Below are 18,787 nucleotides of genomic sequence, written 5' to 3' on the forward strand. Positions count from 1 at the left end.
CCAGATACTGTGGAGGTAAGTCGGGTGTTACAATATCTCCGGGATAGTACGGCGATTGAATCGGAAGTCCGTATTCATAAAAATCCGCATGAGTCATGCAAGCCAGTTTCTGCAGTAATGCAGGTCACACTGTACAGTGCGATACGCAAGGCAAACGGTGCCATGTTGTGACGGGCTATCATTGGTAGGGTACAGCGGGAAACGGAATAATTCAATATTACAGTACAGTGAAAGTAAGCTTAAGTTAATGTGGGTAGAAGCTGGCCTGAAAAGAAATACAAAAACCATGGCCATGAGGTGGGGATAGGCTGGTTGACGAATTGAAAGGAAAGAAAACTTGGACTTAACATTCCTGTAAATACCAAGTATGATTTACGCCTACAGACTGCGCTGGATTATGCAAGGCCGGCTAGACATTCATGCAGATACCTGGAAGAATAAATATTTTAGCCATATCTATACAATTATTCACCTAGTTTTAGGACTAGTAACATACCTTCTGGTGCCTCTCAACCGCGCGCTTCCAAAATTCTTCCAACATCTGATGATACTCGTTTACTGCTTCAAACTGCAGACAATGTCCCACACCATCAAAGACCCTTTTCTGGACGCCTCCCATGATACCCTGTACAATTACATCCGAATGTTTATGCTCAATTAATGCATCCTTGGTTCCCGTGGCCACTAATATATCGGGGATTTTTTCGCCGAGCACCTTCAGTCGTTCGGGGCCAAAGTAATGCCAGCTCACAGCAAGCCCTTGAAGAAGTGTTCCTGCGTAGACAGGAGCCTGCAGCTTCTCCATACGCCAGAGATCCTCGGCAACGAAGCGGTCACCGTTAGTGGGGAATTCACCAAGTTCGTCGGGTGCGAGGAGCCATTCGGGCGAGAAGATATTCGCTTTAGCAGCTTCGAGACGCTCAACAAGTGGTTTAGGTCGGATCATCTCGATACGGCGGGCAATATGTGTGAGCCATGGCTAGTGTGAGGAATTGAGGAATTAGTCCAGTATAGAGACTCAACGGAGAAGAGCTTCGTATTATTGCATCGTATGAGGAATATTCACGACCTACAAGTGTGGAGACTAGGCTTGAGGCTGTGCTCTGGAGAGTGAGAGAGGCGATACGTTGTGGTATAAGATACGCCCTAACCCCCACTGCTCGTTAAATTGCAAATACTTAAGCCAGTCCCGAGGATTTGGTCCCTGGGCACAATATACGAGGAGGCATACAATTCTTGGGAAATCATCCCTGTGAGAATAGTGGATAGAAATAAGCTTGCGTGTTCCATATAGATAGATAGCCCTAATTAATGAGAAAGTAATGTTTACTACTCACCTCCCATGGAGACACCGACCACATGGAGCTGGCGAGCCTTGGTCCAGCCTATGTGGTCCAAAATATCGATAACATCTTTGGCCATTTCACTGGTGGAGTATTTGACAAGTGGTTTGTCACTGTCGCCAACACCTGAGGGTTGCATTGACCATTTTAGATAATTGTTCCTCAGGTATCCCACCCCCTAACACAAGAAAACAGAGACAGCTGCAGTCTTTGTTTGGGAAAAAACTGCAGCATCGAGTCAAAGGGCTGATAGTAATATTACTTTACTGACCCCGATTATCAAATACCAATGATGTGTATTTGTCACCATGTTTATGTCCACTACATGTAGTAAGATATTAGTACTGTTACTCATAGTTTCACAAGGACACAAGCAAAAATAAGGCCCGAATAAGACCTACAAATATTTTATTTGCTGCAGTAGCGAGAAAAAGCAACCAGGAGGGGAAACAGTTAGAGAGTTCCGTTTCAATCTAAATAAGTTGGTTGCCCAATCAAGGAATCTCTTACACGATACCACGCAATTTTGGGAGCGTTTAGCCCCATTATCCACTACACAAGCAATCAGCAAAATTGATCTAAAGGACCCCAATCAACGACAATCGACAAGACAAACGAGGGCACAGCCCGCTAATCATTCCCGCTATCACATAAAAATGACAATAATTGCGAGGATGTACCACAAGATGAACGGGACCCGTCCCGTGGACTTCATACGCAATTGCCATCGGACCGCCAGCCCTGTCAATCGCAACTGGTGCATTCCCTTGACGATCTGGGGTGTGGAACTCCAAGACCGTGGGGAAGGCCGGATGAGCCAAAATCTCCTCGATAGTCAACGGTTTGCTCATCGTACTTAAACCTAGGTTCAGTTGTTCTGGTAGTGTTTCGATGCCACAAAGGGAAGGGGTGATTCAAGGTAGAGGCCCAGAGGGAACAGCAGCATTCAGGAACCAAAAAATGCTAGAAACCCGGGAAAGACAGCACCTATTTTTGATGGTTGATATCGAGAGGCTTGTCAGGGGTGAGAAGTGCAAACTCCAGAGGGGCTCAACCACCCGTCGGTGAGAACAGTCAATTCGGCGACGAAGCCGAAAACGAATACGAGACAGACAGCTTGCCTAGGAATATTTCACTGACTAAGCTACGTACAAATATTTATCTATTCTACATGTTCTCGTCCGACTAGATGATGCCTAATCGGCCGAAAGAAATCACTCGCTCGCGTATCGCAATCGACGTCCTGGGTTTTCTGCGCGGCCACTGCGGCGGGACCTACTCTGCTTTACTACATATGACCATGCTTACTATTATATAATACGAGAGTCATCACACACACAAATAGAGACATGTATGTACCTATAGTACGACTCAACTCCTTCAATCTATAAAGAGATGCTATTGTAGTAGTAGTGATGTGGGAGTAAAATGCTTAAAACAATGTCATATTAGATATCAAATGTGCATATGTGATGTTGATCGGGTTTTCCATCGCATTCCGTATAGATCTAGCGATAGTGACTAGGTACAGGATTCTATGCAGTAGGCATCTTGTGTGGGACAAGAACAGAAATGTGGTACCCAAATGTTAAAACATTGAAGGGGCCCGGGGGGGGGGGGGGGGCCAGTGTCTCTGTACTGAGACTATCCGCATGCGAGCAGCAGCTAATAGTAGGTTCCAAAGTACCTGAAAACGAGATTCTGAACGCGTAAGCTAATCTCGAGAACGTATTTATGAATTGAGGCTGAGGGCATGGCAGGAGGAAAGTGGAGAGTCTGTAACTTGTAGAGTGCCCAGTCTGGGGAAAGAGAAAGAGTTAAGTAACAATTGTAGTTTGCCCTAGGTCAAAGCTCAATCCATGGACTTGGCATGTTTCTGCCAGGAGCGGAGGTGTCAACTTCTTAAAGGACAAGCTTGAAAGGTGCAGAGTGAAAAGAGGAATAGGATTTATTTAACTCACCCTTTCTGAACATCCTCCCGAACTTTCTTTACCATTCAACCAGCATATTCGACTCAGTTTATTCCTTGCTAAGGTATCACAGGGTGTGGTAGAGTAAAAAAGGCGGGATTGTAGTTGTTCCGGCGCGCGCAGACAAGGGACTCCGAGGCTCCGGGGCCGGACTCACACGACAGGGCCTGCAAGTTGCAACAGCCTGCAACAGTCTGCTAGCCCACATACCATTAGTCAGGGCCGTACTTGCACTTTTTGCCTGTAAGTTGTGAGCCTGTGACTTCATTAGCTTTCAGCCAGCCAAAGAGCAAGCATTTACCTCGTTCGAGGAAACCTTCCGCTTTACAATCACTCCTTCCTGCATCACACTTGCAGGTACCCTTCCCTCTACCCCCAACGTAACTTAGAACTACCCTAAAAAAGCCCTCTTTGTGCTCTATTCTTCTATTTCTAATTATCTCCGAGTCGTCAAAAACCCTATACCTCCCACCCCCCACCCACTCACTTGTCTAATCTCCTCCCCGCAAACAGACTAGAACACCAAAGAAGCTCTATCGTCTTTTTCTTTTTCTTTTTCTTTTCCCTTTCCTTCTGTTGCTACGGTACTTGGTATCCGCTCACATGTGCCGCTGCCATTGCAGTACATATTAATCACACTCCTATTCGGATTAGTTACCAGTCTTCTTTACATACATATCATCATCGGATCAGATCCTTAACACTATCCGCCGCCACCCCATAGAACATTTTCTACTACTCTTACTTTACATCCGGACGGAAAGGGAAGCAAAAAAAAAATAATAATCTCATGGCTGCTCACAGCATTGTGAATCTCTCCCCGTCACCAACCACTTCTCCAACATTTCTCGGCAACGGAGGTGCGCCTATCCCCGCCGCTATGTTTAATCCCGGACACGCTTCGTCCGACGATGGAGGAACCGATCCGAAACGCAGGAGGATTGCAAGAGCTTGTGATATGTGTAGGAAGAAAAAAGTTCGCATGTTCTCTTGTCCTAGACTCCCACATCATCGGATAATGGTGGCAAACTTTAAATTACTCAAGCTTATTGTTATGTTCTGGAATAGATCAAATGTGATGGTAAACTACCGTCGTGTACACATTGTGTGAACTACAAAACAGAATGTGTCTTTACCTTGGTTGAGAAGAAAAGAAATCCCCCCAAAGGGTTGGTCAAGTCTTGAGTTCCTCATTCGAGCTCGACCGCTGACATATGACAGCGCAAAATATATTGAAGGATTAGAAAATCGGCTTGGAAGGATGGAGTCTCTCCTCAAGTTATCCGGTTTGTTGCCAGAGGGTGATGGGAAGACGGATCTGGGGGATTTGGAACGCCGTTTACAAGATCAGGTACAGCAACAACAGGCTGCTAGCCAGAATGGATCCGTATGTACACCCACTGTTGGAAGGTCGTCGTCAGAATCAATGCGGGAGACTCCGACCTCGTCCTCGATGCACTCAGTTACAAATTCCCCCGCAATCTCTAAAGAGGAGGATGAAGTGGAAGCCTTGTCGGATCAGATGTGTTCTTTAGTCACGAATAATTGTGGAGAGACACGATTCATTGGTATATACTACCGAAATGCTGCTATTTTTCGTGTTTAAGACGGCTGAATGGATTTTCTAACCAAGGTCTTGTTCAAGGTTCCTCATCGGGATTTTCGATATTTTCACCAAAGGGAATTCAATGGGTAAATGAAAAAACAGGTGACAAGAGTTTTCAGCAAATGATCATGGAGGCCACGTCGGCAGACTCAAAATGGTCTATGTGGAAGCAGGATATATTCGGCCCTCTGTTTGAACACCGAGGGGAGAATGAGTTGCCAACCAAAGAGGTAGCATCTGCGCTTGTACAAGGTGAGACCTTTTTTTATTTTATAATTCGTTCAAATGTATTTGCTTGTTTTGTTTTGGGAATTGCGTCCTCATTGCTTCTTCTGTCAACTAGACTTTTTCCGGTATTTCAATGTTTGCTTTCCGCTTTTTCATAAACCCACTTTCGATGCTTTATTTGAACGACACTATTCGGAGACCCCTCCACCGAAAGACTCCGGATGGTATGCGGCTTTCAATATGGTACTTGCGATTGCGTTGCGAATTCAGATTTCACATCCCGGACTACCGGACGAAGATACTGCTACCTCCCATGTACAAGAGTCATGGCAATTTTTTCAGAATGCAGCTTCTGTTCTTACTGAATTACTTTTGAAGAACACTGATTTAGTCAGCATACAAGCTATATTAGGGATGGTACTATTCAAACTCTTTCTTATCAGCGTGATGGGGGTATATCTTTTATAATATTGGCTGATCTGTTTCCTCTTTAGGCTCTTTACTTGCAGGGGACTGCTAATCCACAACCTTCCTATTTCCTCATTGCCGCGGCAGTGCGGATATCGAATAGCATTGGCATGCATCGAAGAGGTAACTCGTTTGGATTGAATTCCGTCGAGGTCGAGCAACGTCGGCGGGTTTTTTGGATCATGTATCTCCTGGATAAAGACATGGCACTCCGCTCTGGACGTCCCCCGTGTATCAATGACGATGACATCTCCGTTGAATTACCCGACGAAGACCCCGCCGATGATATTGGCAATATCATGCTCAAGAACGGCAAAGACAAGTGTAACCTCTTTAGACTCATGGCCACATTTTCGGTCATTGAGAGCAAAGTCTATATGCAGCTCTATTCCGCCAAGGCTGCTAGGCAATCTGATGGAGAGCTACTGAATACTATCGGAGATCTTGACAAGGAGCTTGAGGAATGGAAGGAGAGTGTGCCACTGGAGTATAGGCCGGATAGTGAAATTGATCTTAACCAGGGACCGTTGGTGCTTCATCTAGTCATGTTACACTTTGCGTACTACAACTGTCTCACAACAATTCATCGCATGTCGATACATCATGGCTACTGGTCCAGCAGGCTTTCAAATTACGCTATAGCTGGCCTAAGTGCACGTCCACTCAATCCGCGTGTCTTCTCGAGTGCAGCGCTCTGTGTGGCTGCGGCTAGGTCGTCGATTCACTTGATCAAGTATATTAACAGACGTGATTATCCTTGCATATGGTAAGTGTTTTCATTTTAGCTCGTCTTCATGCAAGAGAGTATATCGTTATAATTTTGATTCACTTATACATATAGGATGTTATGCAGGTTGATCATGTACTATCCCGTATCGGCACTCGTAACCCTCTTCGCCAATGTCCTTCAGAACCCACAGGATGCCCGCGCAAGGAGTGATCTGAGACTTATGAATGTAGTTGTGGAGTTTTTACAGACTGTGCAAAAGGAAGATGATAGCAACAAGCAAGACACTGCATCCGTACAGCGGATGCTTGCGGTCTGCGGCGAATTCCATCGAATTGCCAAACTAGTGTTAGACAAGGCGGAGAGTGAGAATGTTAGTAGGAGGAAGAGGAAGAATGATGACTCCAGGCATAGTGTCTCGTATCCACACAAGCGCGATGCATCGAGCTCCCCTAGAACAAATATACCGCAGGCTACATCACCAAGGACCGAGACTGCGTCGCCCCCTACTAGTGTATTGAACCCAGAGATAAATTCTCAGGTATTTTTACACTACCCTGATAATTACCTCCTTTTTAACATTCCACTAACTCAAAAATCAGCTCTTTGGAGATTATCCAACCGCCTTTTCCCCTTCGAACCCTCTCTCATGGCTCAACGAGATGAATACCCCCGCATCAACCTTTCCCGTTTCTCCAAACGCGGGTCATGTAGGTTTAGATACACAAGGCCTGCCGCAAATGTCAGGTAACTCGTTCCAACAGCCGTTCGTACCGCAGGATTTGTGGCAGATGCCGATGACATTTGAGTGGGACTGGGCGGACGTGAATACTCAAGTCCCCTGGGGACATGATGGTACTAGCGGATTGTAGTATATGTGGAGATCCGAGGGAGAGAAAGGTATTGCGTGGATAGAGCGATGCCGACCAAAAATTTCCATGTGTTTGTTTGATTTGCATCGGAGTATCGGGTTTGGGGCATTTTTTTCCAAACATCTTTTGGTTTTCTTTATTACATCTCCCTACCCCCCTTTCTTTTTCTACCCCACTCTTGTCGATAAGGCATGCTTGCACGCATGGGACAGCTTTACTCCACTCACTGGGAGCAAAAAACTCTACTCAGGTAATGTGCAAATAGTTAATCTTCTCTCCCCTGCGGCTGAGGGGTAAAGAGAATGGATGGAGGAAACGTATGTATTATGGGACGGGTGATATGTTTGGACGATTCTACATCAACAGCGATGATTCTTTTACAACGATCGATATTATTATATTAGGCAGGTTTGGTTTGGTTGGGTCGGGTACGGGTATTTTAGTTGTTTTTCTTCTTTCTTTAAATCCACTTTCTTTTGTTCTTTAATGGCATGTGGTACATATACGATCGCGATGTATTTATGTACGTTTTGTAGTGGTGTAAACTGTTCTGGAGTTTATCGGGGTCATCTTTTTTTAGGCATAAATACTCTGCTCTAGTGTAAACTATCATCAATTTTCTCTCATTTCCTGTTTCTCGGACGATACGGGCGATAGGGGGCCAGAAGGTTTGGGTGGTTCTCGGGCGATAGAGATTTGCAAGGGAGGTCAAATATAGCCATTGCCGCTCCCTCAGTGGGTCTGGGTACCCCAATCATTGGCTGTCACTCGACACATTTTAAAAGGAAGCGCTGAGGCCTAGTTTAATTCAACCCCCACTTGAATTCGGGAACTCCAAGATGTGAGACAAAAACGGTTCTGATTCACAGCGACATGGGTGGTCCCCGATGCCCAGTCACGATGGTATCTTTTAATGATGCCTTGATACCTACTAGTATGGAGATACGGTTCCTTTAACACCGCTTCGCACTAGGCCCTATCCGACTGCGGGGCGAGATCGCTTACTAATCCCGGCGTGGGGTGACGAAAAATGCCTTCTTACGCAACTCCCGACCGACACCGGATTTCCGCTGCAGCTTCCAACCACACCGCCACCCCACACAACAACCTCCATCATCCACATCTCATTCATCCATCTCATCTCATCCTCACAACCACCCCGCCTATACCCCGTATTACATCAATCCGCCCCTTGCAGGGCTCAGTTCGTCACAGCAATGCTTCCGCGATCCCGAATTCTCGCGAGGCATTCGGCGGCGCCGACTCGAGCGTTGCTTCAGCGGTCCTCAAAACTCTGTCTTCGTACGCCGGGGCTGGTAACTCCTCTAAGTGTTTACGGCGGTATTGCAGTGCGGAGGTCGTATGCTACTGTAAACAAGGGACCTGGGCAGGGTGGTGATAACAAGGACAAGAAGGCCCCCGGTTCCTCGAAAGTGCCCCCGATATCAGAATTCAAGCCGGAGCAGTGGGATAAACTTCACCCCGAGCATCAGAAGTTGGTGGCTTTAATTATTCGCGATCCCGAAGCGACGTGGAACAGCTGGCCCATAGATCAGAGGAAGGCGTTCATCTCAATGGTTGAGGATGCGAGCAAAAAGGCGGAGAAACTCTCCAACTTACCGTGGATGCCGAAGGTTGTTAAGGATATGGCATCTCTTTTCGGCTTGAGTGCGGGGCCCCAGAACATGCAGCAAAACAAGGAGGCAGGCCAGAAGCAAAGCAAGGAGGAATCAGAGAGTAAGGGGGAAGAAGAGAGCGGAAAAGAGAAACAGGAACACCGAGGGAAGGAGGGGGAAGCCGAAGGAAAGGGTGCTGACGGAAAAATGTCATTTGGGCTTCCTAATGATGGCAAAGGTGGGCCCCGAGAGTTCAAGCTCGATTTCACCAACCTCCTTGCCACAGCTGTTATTTCGTTATTTGTATATCAGTTTCTTGTTCCAGGCCAGGAAGCTAGGGAGATTACCTGGCAGGAATTCCGGAACACTTTCTTTGACAAGGGTCTTGTCGAGAAGTTAACTGTCGTGAACCGCAGCCGCGTGAAGGTCAATCTTAACAGGGCGGCTACTGCCCAGATGTACCCTGACTCACCCGCCGCTGGAAACCCACAATTCTACTATTACTTCAGCATTGGTTCCGTGGAAGCTTTCGAACGACGATTAGATGATGCGCAGAAGGAATTGGGTATTCCTAGCTCCGAACGAATACCCGTGGCTTACAAAGACGAAATCTCTTGGACAGGAACTGTTCTATCATTTGCCCCTACACTTCTTGTAATAGGATCTATCTTCTGGTTATCACGCCGTGCTTCTGGTGGTGCTGGTGGGCAGAGCGGTATCTTTGGAATCGGCAAGTCCAGAGCTAAACTTTTCAACCAAGAAACCGATATCAAGACAAAATTTAAGGATGTAGCTGGTATGGACGAGGCAAAGGTGGAGATTATGGAATTCGTTTCATTCCTCAAGCAACCCGAGCGCTTCCAGAAGCTTGGTGCCAAGATTCCCCGCGGTGCTATCTTATCGGGTCCTCCCGGTACCGGTAAGACCCTTCTTGCCAAGGCGACTGCTGGAGAGGCTCAGGTTCCTTTCTTCTCTGTGTCCGGCTCTGAGTTTGTTGAAATGTTTGTTGGTGTTGGTCCTTCTCGTGTCCGTGACCTGTTCGCGAAAGCAAGGAAGAACGCACCTTGCATTATCTTCGTCGACGAAATCGATGCTATTGGAAAATCCCGTGCAAAGTCTAATTTTGGCGGTGGTAATGATGAAAGGGAATCCACACTCAACCAGCTTCTTACAGAAATGGATGGGTTCAACACCACCGAACAAGTTGTTGTTTTGGCGGGCACTAACCGCGCCGATGTGTTGGACAAGGCATTGATGAGACCTGGACGATTTGATAGACACATTACCATCGATCGCCCGACAATGGATGGAAGAAAACAGATCTTCCTCGTCCATCTAAAGAAGATTGTGACCTCGGAGGACATGGATTATCTTAGCGGCCGACTGGCTGCTCTTACCCCCGGATTTTCTGGAGCCGATATTGCCAACTGTGTTAATGAAGCTGCGCTTATCGGTACGTTGTTCATCCTTATCCGAGGCAAGGGTTTCACGTGCTAATCTGATCCTAGCCGCTCGAGGAAACGCCGAAACTGTGGCCATGACGCACTTTGAACAGGCTATTGAACGTGTTATCGGTGGCCTTGAGAAGAAGTCACTTGTCCTCAACCCGGAGGAGAAGAAGACAGTTGCTTATCACGAGGTATGACCTTGTGGAAACCAAACCCTTTATTTTACATTGCATGACTCGCTGACTTGACTCAGGCCGGCCATGCTGTGTGTGGTTGGTTTTTAAAATATGCCGATCCGCTTCTCAAGGTCTCTATCATTCCTCGTGGTCAAGGTGCACTTGGTTACGCTCAATATCTTCCTCCGGGAGAACAATATCTCATGTCTATGTCGCAACTAATGGACCGCATGGCAATGACCCTGGGAGGCCGTGTTTCCGAGGAGATACATTTTGATACAGTAACTTCTGGGGCCTCTGACGATTTCAACAAGGTCAACCGTATGGCATCTGCCATGGTTACAAAATGGGGAATGAGCAAGGATATTGGTTTTGTCTACTATGATGATGATGAGGGTCAGAGACTTCAGAAGCCATTTTCAGAGGAGACAGCACGCCGGATCGACAAAGAAGTAAAGAAACTTATTGACGAAGCCTATGTCAAGTGTAAAACACTCTTGACAGAGAAGAAAGAACTTGTGGGGTTGATTGCGGAGGAACTTTTGAGGAAGGAAGTATTGGGGAGAGAAGATATGATCAGGATTTTGGGCAAGAGGCCGTTTGAAGAGAACAAAGATTTTGAGAAGTTTTTCAATAAAGCACATCAAGTCAGCTCACCACCGTAAGTAAAATACATAACTCCAGATCAAGTATCTTACTAGACCGTACTGACAGTAGGAATACAGCCCATTCCCAGAAGATCAGGCCCCACCTGTAGTCAACGACTCCGGCCAAGCTCCCACACCCCCATCATAAATAAACCCTACTCAAATATTATTTCATTGTACTTTTTACTCTTTTTTTCGACATTGACTGGCTGGTGATTTTTTGTATATAAATGTGACATAACCCTTTCTCAGCTGCTATCAAGTCAACTAAGCACCACTCAATTCTTCAATTTCTCGATTCCTTTTCTCGGTTTTTATTGCATCTTTTTCCCGGGAGAGAATCTATGGGCTTGATATATTATTGCATGTGCGTGTGTTTAGAGGGTTTACCGGGGGCGAAGGAGGAACTGTGGGCATGGAGTTGATAGAAAAAAAAAATGTGTCGTGAGCTTCAACAATGATTAATGGATTTATGCGTTTGATTGAGAGATATCCTAGAACAAGTTAAAAAGCAAGTTGAAGAAACTCTTCTGAAGACTCATGTTCCAAATCCCCGGGGAAGTGTGTCAACTTCGGAAAGTGTTTTGGTATGGAGACCAGTGCATTCGGCAGTCTCAGACCTTGGGTGGGGTATTAATTCCCATTTGTTGGATAAGCCTTGGGGTCGACACACCGGCTCCCCCCAAGGTGTTTCGAGCCTTGAAACCTTGTTGGCATTATCTAGATACAGTCATTTCTTAGCTGATGCATTACTATCCGCGGAGGCAGTCAATGCCAGCCAGCCAAAAAATTCAAATCTGCATTAACGACCCAGCAAAAGACCCAGCAAAAGACCCAATCATCGTTGCAGCAAACTTACAAATTATTACGTGTTTTAGTGCTTATGAATCTACACATTTGATAAAGATTCTTATCTTATTATATAATTATATGTAATTGTGTCTTAAATAACCTGCGGAGAAATATGTTTTAGTCATGCAGGCCAGCGCCCACAGAGGTCTTATAGGACCAGATATTACCCCTAATCCTCTGGATAAGGTTAAAACATTAAAAGATAATATGGTGTGAGAGGCCTGGGGGGGGGGGGGGGGGGGGCGACCTTGTCATCCCTGTTCACACCAGTTTGGTATTGTAGCCCTTACAGTCATAAAGTCGAGTTAAAGCTAGGTGAGGCTCTCCAACGCTCGTCTCTCGGAGCTAATGAAGGAATTGACTGAAGTGGTGTGTACAGGGTTGGCGGGGTCCCTCTTGCACCATACCTTAAACTTTTATTTATGCTCCGATATGGGGGGGCATTGGATGAGGTGGGAGGATCCTGAAAATCAATATAGGTGTCTATTCGATCACGTAAATTTGTTTTACTGACTGGTCTAGATCTACGAATATGTACATGTATGTATATATACACTTCTATGACTAACACTGGGCTGGCCTCTCGCTGCAGCTGATACCGTTAGGAACACTTCGGTTATCTACTTATTGCATGGAAAGATGAGTCGATATCAATGTTTCAAATTAATGGTCAGCTAGTAGTCAGAAAGTGATATCAGATAATCAGATCGGGTGCGAGAGCTAGAGACCTCAACCCCACATTTAGCCCCGGTCACTCTCCTACATGAAGAGTAAGAAACATTCTTTCCAGTTTAGTAATATGGTATGAATATGAGTCAGAAGATTAAGCTGCTAGCTTGACTGACTCTAAGAACAGAAGCATGATTTGTAATAGGGTCGTGGGGACGTTGATTTAATTTAAGTCAATAGATTAATGATCGATATTACATGATGATATTCTTTTATTCATTGAATGAAGCGAAAATTTTATGGACAAGTTATATTTGAGGCTTCTCTATTAAAACTATAAACAGCCCAAGTCCCTTCTACGCGGACCAGTCTATCTCACTCCAAGAGACTTGATTCTTTAGTTTATAAACTTCCCGATGCGTGAAGAAGCTCGTGTGGTATATATTAGGACAAGGTCTTGTTACCTATAGCTGCAGCCAGCTATAGTGTGTGTCTTTCTTTTCCTTATTTCCCTATTTCTAGTGGTGGGTATAAATATGAGTACTTCACTGGTGCTAATTAGATATCGTCATAAAACATATGCGCAGTTCCAGAAAGCAGTCGAATATGCTTTATTCGCATATTGAAACATCATCATATTATTTAATTTGAGGCTTACAAGTGATTCATTACGAAGTGCTAGTTAGATCAAATAACTTGGCCCCCTGAATGTTGTTGCTTCCCTTTATATTATATATATTCATGTCTTTTGACAACCCTTGATTAATACAATACTAGTGTAAACATATTAAATATCTTCGATAACTCAAGCGATGATATCTTATGATACACTGATCACGATAACGATGGGGCCCGGGGGAGAAGGTAGAATTAAAACGGAAACTATATATTCAAGCTATGGGTACGGTATATACTATATATATATAACCCTTGCCTGTTTGCTATACGTTTCTTAAGTTTCTATATATCGTCGTGTATGTATTGCTGCAACAAAACTAAAACCATATGTGCCTCAAACCACCTGCAAGATCCTTATAAAAAACAAAAATCATTTGAAGGTGGAGTTAAGGTTGGCATGGGAATTCGATTTTTTTTTGGTGGATAAGAGATAATTAATTGTATTATGCCGGTAGTGAACCACATTGTTGGCCGATATGATATATTTATATTTATATACAATACATGTATCTATTATATAGAGACTGTATATACTGAGCATGATGTCCTGCTGTCTAGACTGCAAGTGGGCCGGACCAAGCCCGTATTTCAACTAATCTGAGGTGACTGTTAACGTTACAGTCGTCTCTAGGTCAACGACGAAACCAGTTCGATGGCGAATAGGCCAATCGAAGCCAACAAAAGCCAACAAAAGCGCCCCGACCCTTTTTGCTTTGACTAACTATCAGCCCAAAAAGTAGCCACTCGTCATCGAGCCGGGTTTGTCGTTGACCCAGAAACGACTGTAGAATTGATTTTTCGTGAGACTGGTAGTAGTAGTCATGACCTACATGTAGTGATTCACCATGGTACTACCGACGGTGTGCAGCTGTTGTAGGGTTATAAAAATAACCGATCACCCCACGACAACGCGTTAACGTCAAAATCCACTTCAGGTCAGAATAACTCAACAACCAGGAGAGCAATTGAATAATTTTAAGTCCCCTAAACGGAGTTACCCCTCTGACCTCGAATGTCTTGATCTGGGGTTTCTTCGCTGGTTGCTATGAGTCTCACATATGTTTCACAACCCGCAAATAGGCGACATCCGAACCGCCACCCCTTTGTATGGCGTAAGAGGTGTGAATAGGATACTTGTTTACCATAAAAAGAACTAGTTGCTTAGGATTATTTGTATGGAGTGGCTAGCTTCTAGAGATCAAAATTACTTGTGTGGGAAACTTCTGATGTAGATCGATGCCATTCAACCAATCACTCGAGCGATAATCCCTGGCCGGAGATAGCCAATTTTTCGAGTTTTGGCGGTATCCCTGTTTCCGTCACTTGCATTTTCTAGTTCTTTTCGTAGTAAACGGGTATATATTGATCCTGAGTGCTCCCGTCTTGACGACACAACAGACCTCACTTTAGGTTGTTTCCGGGTTACCTCGACGACGTACCTGCTGATCAAAGTAGCCAACCAACATCCCAGTATCCTGCTGCAGGCAGCTGTGGTATATAACAGATATATATGTTGGTGTAACAGCTAGAAATGGCAGAAGTACTTGCACTAACCTCTGCGATCATCGCAATAATCAAAATCACTGCGGACGTAACGAAGCTAGCGTATCAGTATATAAACGACATCCAGAAGGCGCCCGAATCTATTAGGATATTCTTGAGTGAAATTCAATCGCTCACTCAAGTTCTGAATCTCTTAGAGGAACATTGTAAGAAAAACCCCCATCTAAGCGCAATCCAGATGCTCGAGGGGCCATTGAATGAATGCGTAACGGAAATGAAAATGCTTGCAAAAAATCTCGAACCGAAGAATAGTGCTAGCTGGTGGAAAAGAAGCATTGTTAGATTGAAGTGGCCGCTGAAAGACGGAGAGATGTCGGAGTATTTGTCGAGGATCGAGCGGTTCAAAACTACAATTATATTGGCAATAGGGACAGCAAACCAGTAAGTTTTTAACACTATAGTTATTCCGATCTGTGTTATATTGGGCCAAGGACGCATGAAAATTAATAATATCTTTACCCAAAAAGATCTCAACAGGCGGCTATTATGCACGGTATGCGATATGTGATCGAGAATAATAGCCCCATAGAGGCGAAAGCCCTGATTGGTAAGAGTAATTTTCATATTTTTAACCAATCCCAATCTATAAGTCCTCGAAGATTTTGGGCTTTACTTTTATCAATCACGAATGGGGGGTCAGCTAAACAATCGCTAACGCGCTACATTGGCATGTACTATTTATCAGAACTAGAAAAGCGAGAACTGATCCTCCGATGGTTATTCTCGAAAGCATTTGACCAGAGACATACCGAAATCAGTAAGAGAAGGCAAGAAAACATTGGCCAGTGGCTACTAGAGTCACAGGAATTCGAGAATTGGACCAATGATACGGATTCACGACTGCTGTGGGTTCATGGCCTGGGTGAGTGCTTCTATGTACAAAAGTCTTCTGAATATCTACAAGTATTAACTCAACACAGCTGGATCAGGCAAAACTTTTATGACGTGTGTTATTGACTGAGACCCGTAGATAACTCCCAAGCTAATTATACATATATATATGGACTTTAGATCTTTCATAATCGACCGCCTTCAAACTTCACAAGAAGTCTATGGAGTAGCCTATGTTTATTTCGATTACAAAGACCAAGACCAACAGAAAATTACGTCCGTGCTTGAAAGCCTAGGGAAGCAGTTGGCCCATCAAACGCACCAATATTTACCTAAAGAGCTTGAGTATCTATACGACGAACTTTCGTACCAGCAGCAGCGACCCTCTCTCGAGCAACTATACCAGATCCTCCTTAAACTTACAAGCTGTTTTGATAAAACTTTCATTATCTGTGATTCCTTGGATGAATATCAAGGCCGGCGAAAGGAACTCTTGCTGCTATTCCATCGAATGGAAGGGAACGGTATCAGGTTGTTCTTAACTAGCCGCGAGAATTGCAATGATGTAAAAGAGTCCTTTCAAAATTCGGCGAAGATCAAGTTTTGCGCAAGTGATAAGGATTTAGCGAGCTATATTGAACTAGAAGTAAGAGGTCTTGACGTGCCCGCGGTATATAAACCTCGGGTTGTCTCCGAGCTTACCACTTGTTCCAACGGAATGTGCGTAATCCTCTAAAGAAAAACAATTTCTTACGCATATATATACATGTACTTATAATCTCATTAGGTTCCTGCTTGCCCACTTCCACATAAAACACCTATATGAGCAGAACGGAAAAGATCAAATTCTCAAACAACTCGAATACCTCAAAACTACCAGTATAGACAACCCCCTCGACTTCACCTATAACCGTCTAGCGACTGCTCTCCGTCACCAAGCTCCGAAATCTGTCGATTTGGGACTCAACGTTCTCATATGGCTTGTTAAAGCCCGACGAACACTCAAAGTGCGAGAGCTACAATTGGCAGTCTCCATGCATATGAGACATCGAAGAGGCAAACACTTTTACGAAAAAGACCTGCCTGATAGGAATACAATAGTCGGTGCCTGCGCCAATCTCGTGACGATTGATAAGAATGATACCATCAAGCTTGTTCACTACACCGTCCAGGAATTTCTAATTAACAATTCGATACTCCCCACGGATGCGGACTGGAGGATTGTTCTTGCCTGTACTTCTTATCTCTCACTCGACGTATTTGCGCAGGGTCCATGTGTTACCAACGGTGCTTTAGATTCACGACGAGAACTATATCCCTTTCACAAATATGCTTCGGAGAATCTATCACATCACCTGAAGCACTACGATGAAGTTCGGACAACAGATATCGTTCTCAGTTTCTTCAAAGAGTCGGGGTGTGTAAATTCATACCTCCAGGCGCTTCATTGCAGCGCGCCGCCATCTAGCACTGAAAAAGCACCATATTATCATACTCAATACCCTAAGCAGCAAACATCGCTCCACATTGCAGCTACTCTCGGACATCTCTTTGTGACCCAGAAGTTACTACAGAAAAACAGCACTAAAATTAACGCTCCCAATGACGACGGAAAAACACCGACGCTAATAGCCGCGATAGAAGGTCATGATAAAATAGTAGATCTTCTGCTCAAAAGGGGAGCTGACCCCTCGATCCCAGATAAACATGGTATTACCCCGCTGCATGCATCGATATTTCACGACCAAAAATCTATGTTTATGCTATTACTCGATAAAGGTGTCGATCCAACTATTGCAGACCGTAGAGGTTGTACGCCACTTTATTGGGCAGCTTCTCGGGGGCTGGAAAGGGAAAGTCGTATTCTGATCGAGAAGGGTGCAGACGTTAAGGATGGAGACGACAAAGGAAGGATGGCGCTACACGTTGCCGCTTTACATGGGCACGGATCAGTAGTGCAGTTATTACTCGAGAATGGGGCCAAAACATCAGTTGTTGATAAAGCTGGGAATACGCCACTTCACATGGCGGCAGAGTGTGGTCATTTGGATATAATCCAGTTACTCTTGGATAAGGGTGCTGATATCACTGCTGTAACGAATGAGGGGAATACTGTGCTACACAGCGCAGCAGCTGGAGGGGAGGAGAAGGCGATATTAGCTATACTCCAGATGCGTAATATTCGCATTTCTGATGTGAATAATAAAGGACGCACACCATTGCACCTAGCAGCGTCCACAGGACGTGAAAAGATAGTAAAATTACTTCTTGAACGTGGTGGCAATGTCTCAAGTGTAGACAAGGCGGGGTGGACAGCCCTTCATCATGCAGCCGAAAAGGGACACGACGCAGTGGTTCGGATCCTGCTTGAAAATCACGGCAATCCATCCTCTGCAGGTAAAGATGGGGCCACTGTACTTCATCGAGCAGTTATATATAAATCAACTGTTAAACTATTGCTAGAGAAAGGCGCCGATATCACAAAGGCGGACAATCGTGGACGGACGGTGCTACACTGGGCATGTTCTTTAGAAGCGTTAGGTCTAGATCATGTAGTCGCGTTACTCTTGGAGAGAAATGCGAGCTTGTCACACGCAGATGATGAGGGACGTACAGCACTGCATTTTGCAGCGTTTTTGGGCCATAAAACTATAGTTCAATTGTTGAGAAAAGCGGGTGCCGATATCTCGGCTGAGGATAATAGGGGGCAGACAGCATATCAGGTAGCTGTGGCAAAAAAACATGATGTGTCAATCATTGAACTTTTGAAGCCCTCAGTAGGCCGTAACGACCGAGAAATCTATGCGACTAGATGAGTCCTCACTTGGAGGATAGTGTAGTTAGTAGGTATCCTGGTTTTAACGCATTAGGTCATGATATAGGGAGTAATAGAATGTAAGAGGGACTTGGCGGATGGTGATTCAAATTGTTTGTAGTTTATGTGGATATATCAGGTTCAATTGGTTGAGTTTATGAGTATTTGTTTGGATATCCGGCTCATATTCTATTCTATACTCTACGCTCATTCTCATGCGTAATGGATGATTTCAAGGAAAGAATTTGTAGTTGAAAGCAAAGAAATGGGAGGAGAAG

The 18,787-nt window shown here is 44.9% G+C and overlaps 4 protein-coding genes across 4 annotated transcripts; 3 read left to right on the forward strand and 1 right to left on the reverse strand.

Moving 5' to 3' along the window:
* Positions 1-417: 417 nt before the first annotated feature.
* On the reverse strand, positions 418-2,194 carry LAJ45_02841 (uncharacterized protein; the record flags this gene model as incomplete). Its single annotated transcript, XM_046112432.1, has 9 exons — positions 418-429; positions 497-979; positions 1,074-1,146; positions 1,232-1,250; positions 1,338-1,469; positions 1,615-1,664; positions 1,745-1,758; positions 1,854-1,895; positions 2,024-2,194. The coding sequence occupies 9 exons, from the start codon at positions 2,192-2,194 to the stop codon at positions 418-420; spliced, it is 996 nt and encodes a 331-aa protein (XP_045974558.1).
* Positions 2,195-4,103: 1,909 nt separating this feature from the next.
* LAJ45_02842 (uncharacterized protein) lies at positions 4,104-7,214 on the forward strand (the record flags this gene model as incomplete). The annotated part of the gene is made up of 8 exons (XM_046112433.1): positions 4,104-4,289; positions 4,382-4,482; positions 4,535-4,881; positions 4,947-5,171; positions 5,263-5,564; positions 5,642-6,381; positions 6,469-6,883; positions 6,945-7,214. 8 exons carry the CDS (start codon positions 4,104-4,106, stop codon positions 7,212-7,214), a joined length of 2,586 nt encoding a protein of 861 aa, XP_045974559.1.
* Positions 7,215-8,431: 1,217 nt separating this feature from the next.
* Positions 8,432-11,249, forward strand: LAJ45_02843 (uncharacterized protein; the record flags this gene model as incomplete). Its single annotated transcript, XM_046112434.1, has 4 exons — positions 8,432-10,283; positions 10,339-10,469; positions 10,532-11,115; positions 11,180-11,249. 4 exons carry the CDS (start codon positions 8,432-8,434, stop codon positions 11,247-11,249), a joined length of 2,637 nt encoding a protein of 878 aa, XP_045974560.1.
* A 3,582-nt stretch (positions 11,250-14,831) lies between these two features.
* LAJ45_02844 (uncharacterized protein) lies at positions 14,832-18,510 on the forward strand (the record flags this gene model as incomplete). Its single annotated transcript, XM_046112435.1, has 8 exons — positions 14,832-15,244; positions 15,331-15,410; positions 15,549-15,725; positions 15,784-15,808; positions 15,875-16,414; positions 16,482-16,573; positions 17,228-17,404; positions 17,474-18,510. 8 exons carry the CDS (start codon positions 14,832-14,834, stop codon positions 18,508-18,510), a joined length of 2,541 nt encoding a protein of 846 aa, XP_045974561.1.
* Positions 18,511-18,787: the final 277 nt, after the last annotated feature.

The sequence above is a fragment of the Morchella importuna genome (genome assembly GCF_003444635.1).
Source record: "Morchella importuna strain M04M26 chromosome Unknown Morimp01GS005, whole genome shotgun sequence".
Lineage (NCBI taxonomy): Eukaryota > Fungi > Ascomycota > Pezizomycetes > Pezizales > Morchellaceae > Morchella > Morchella importuna.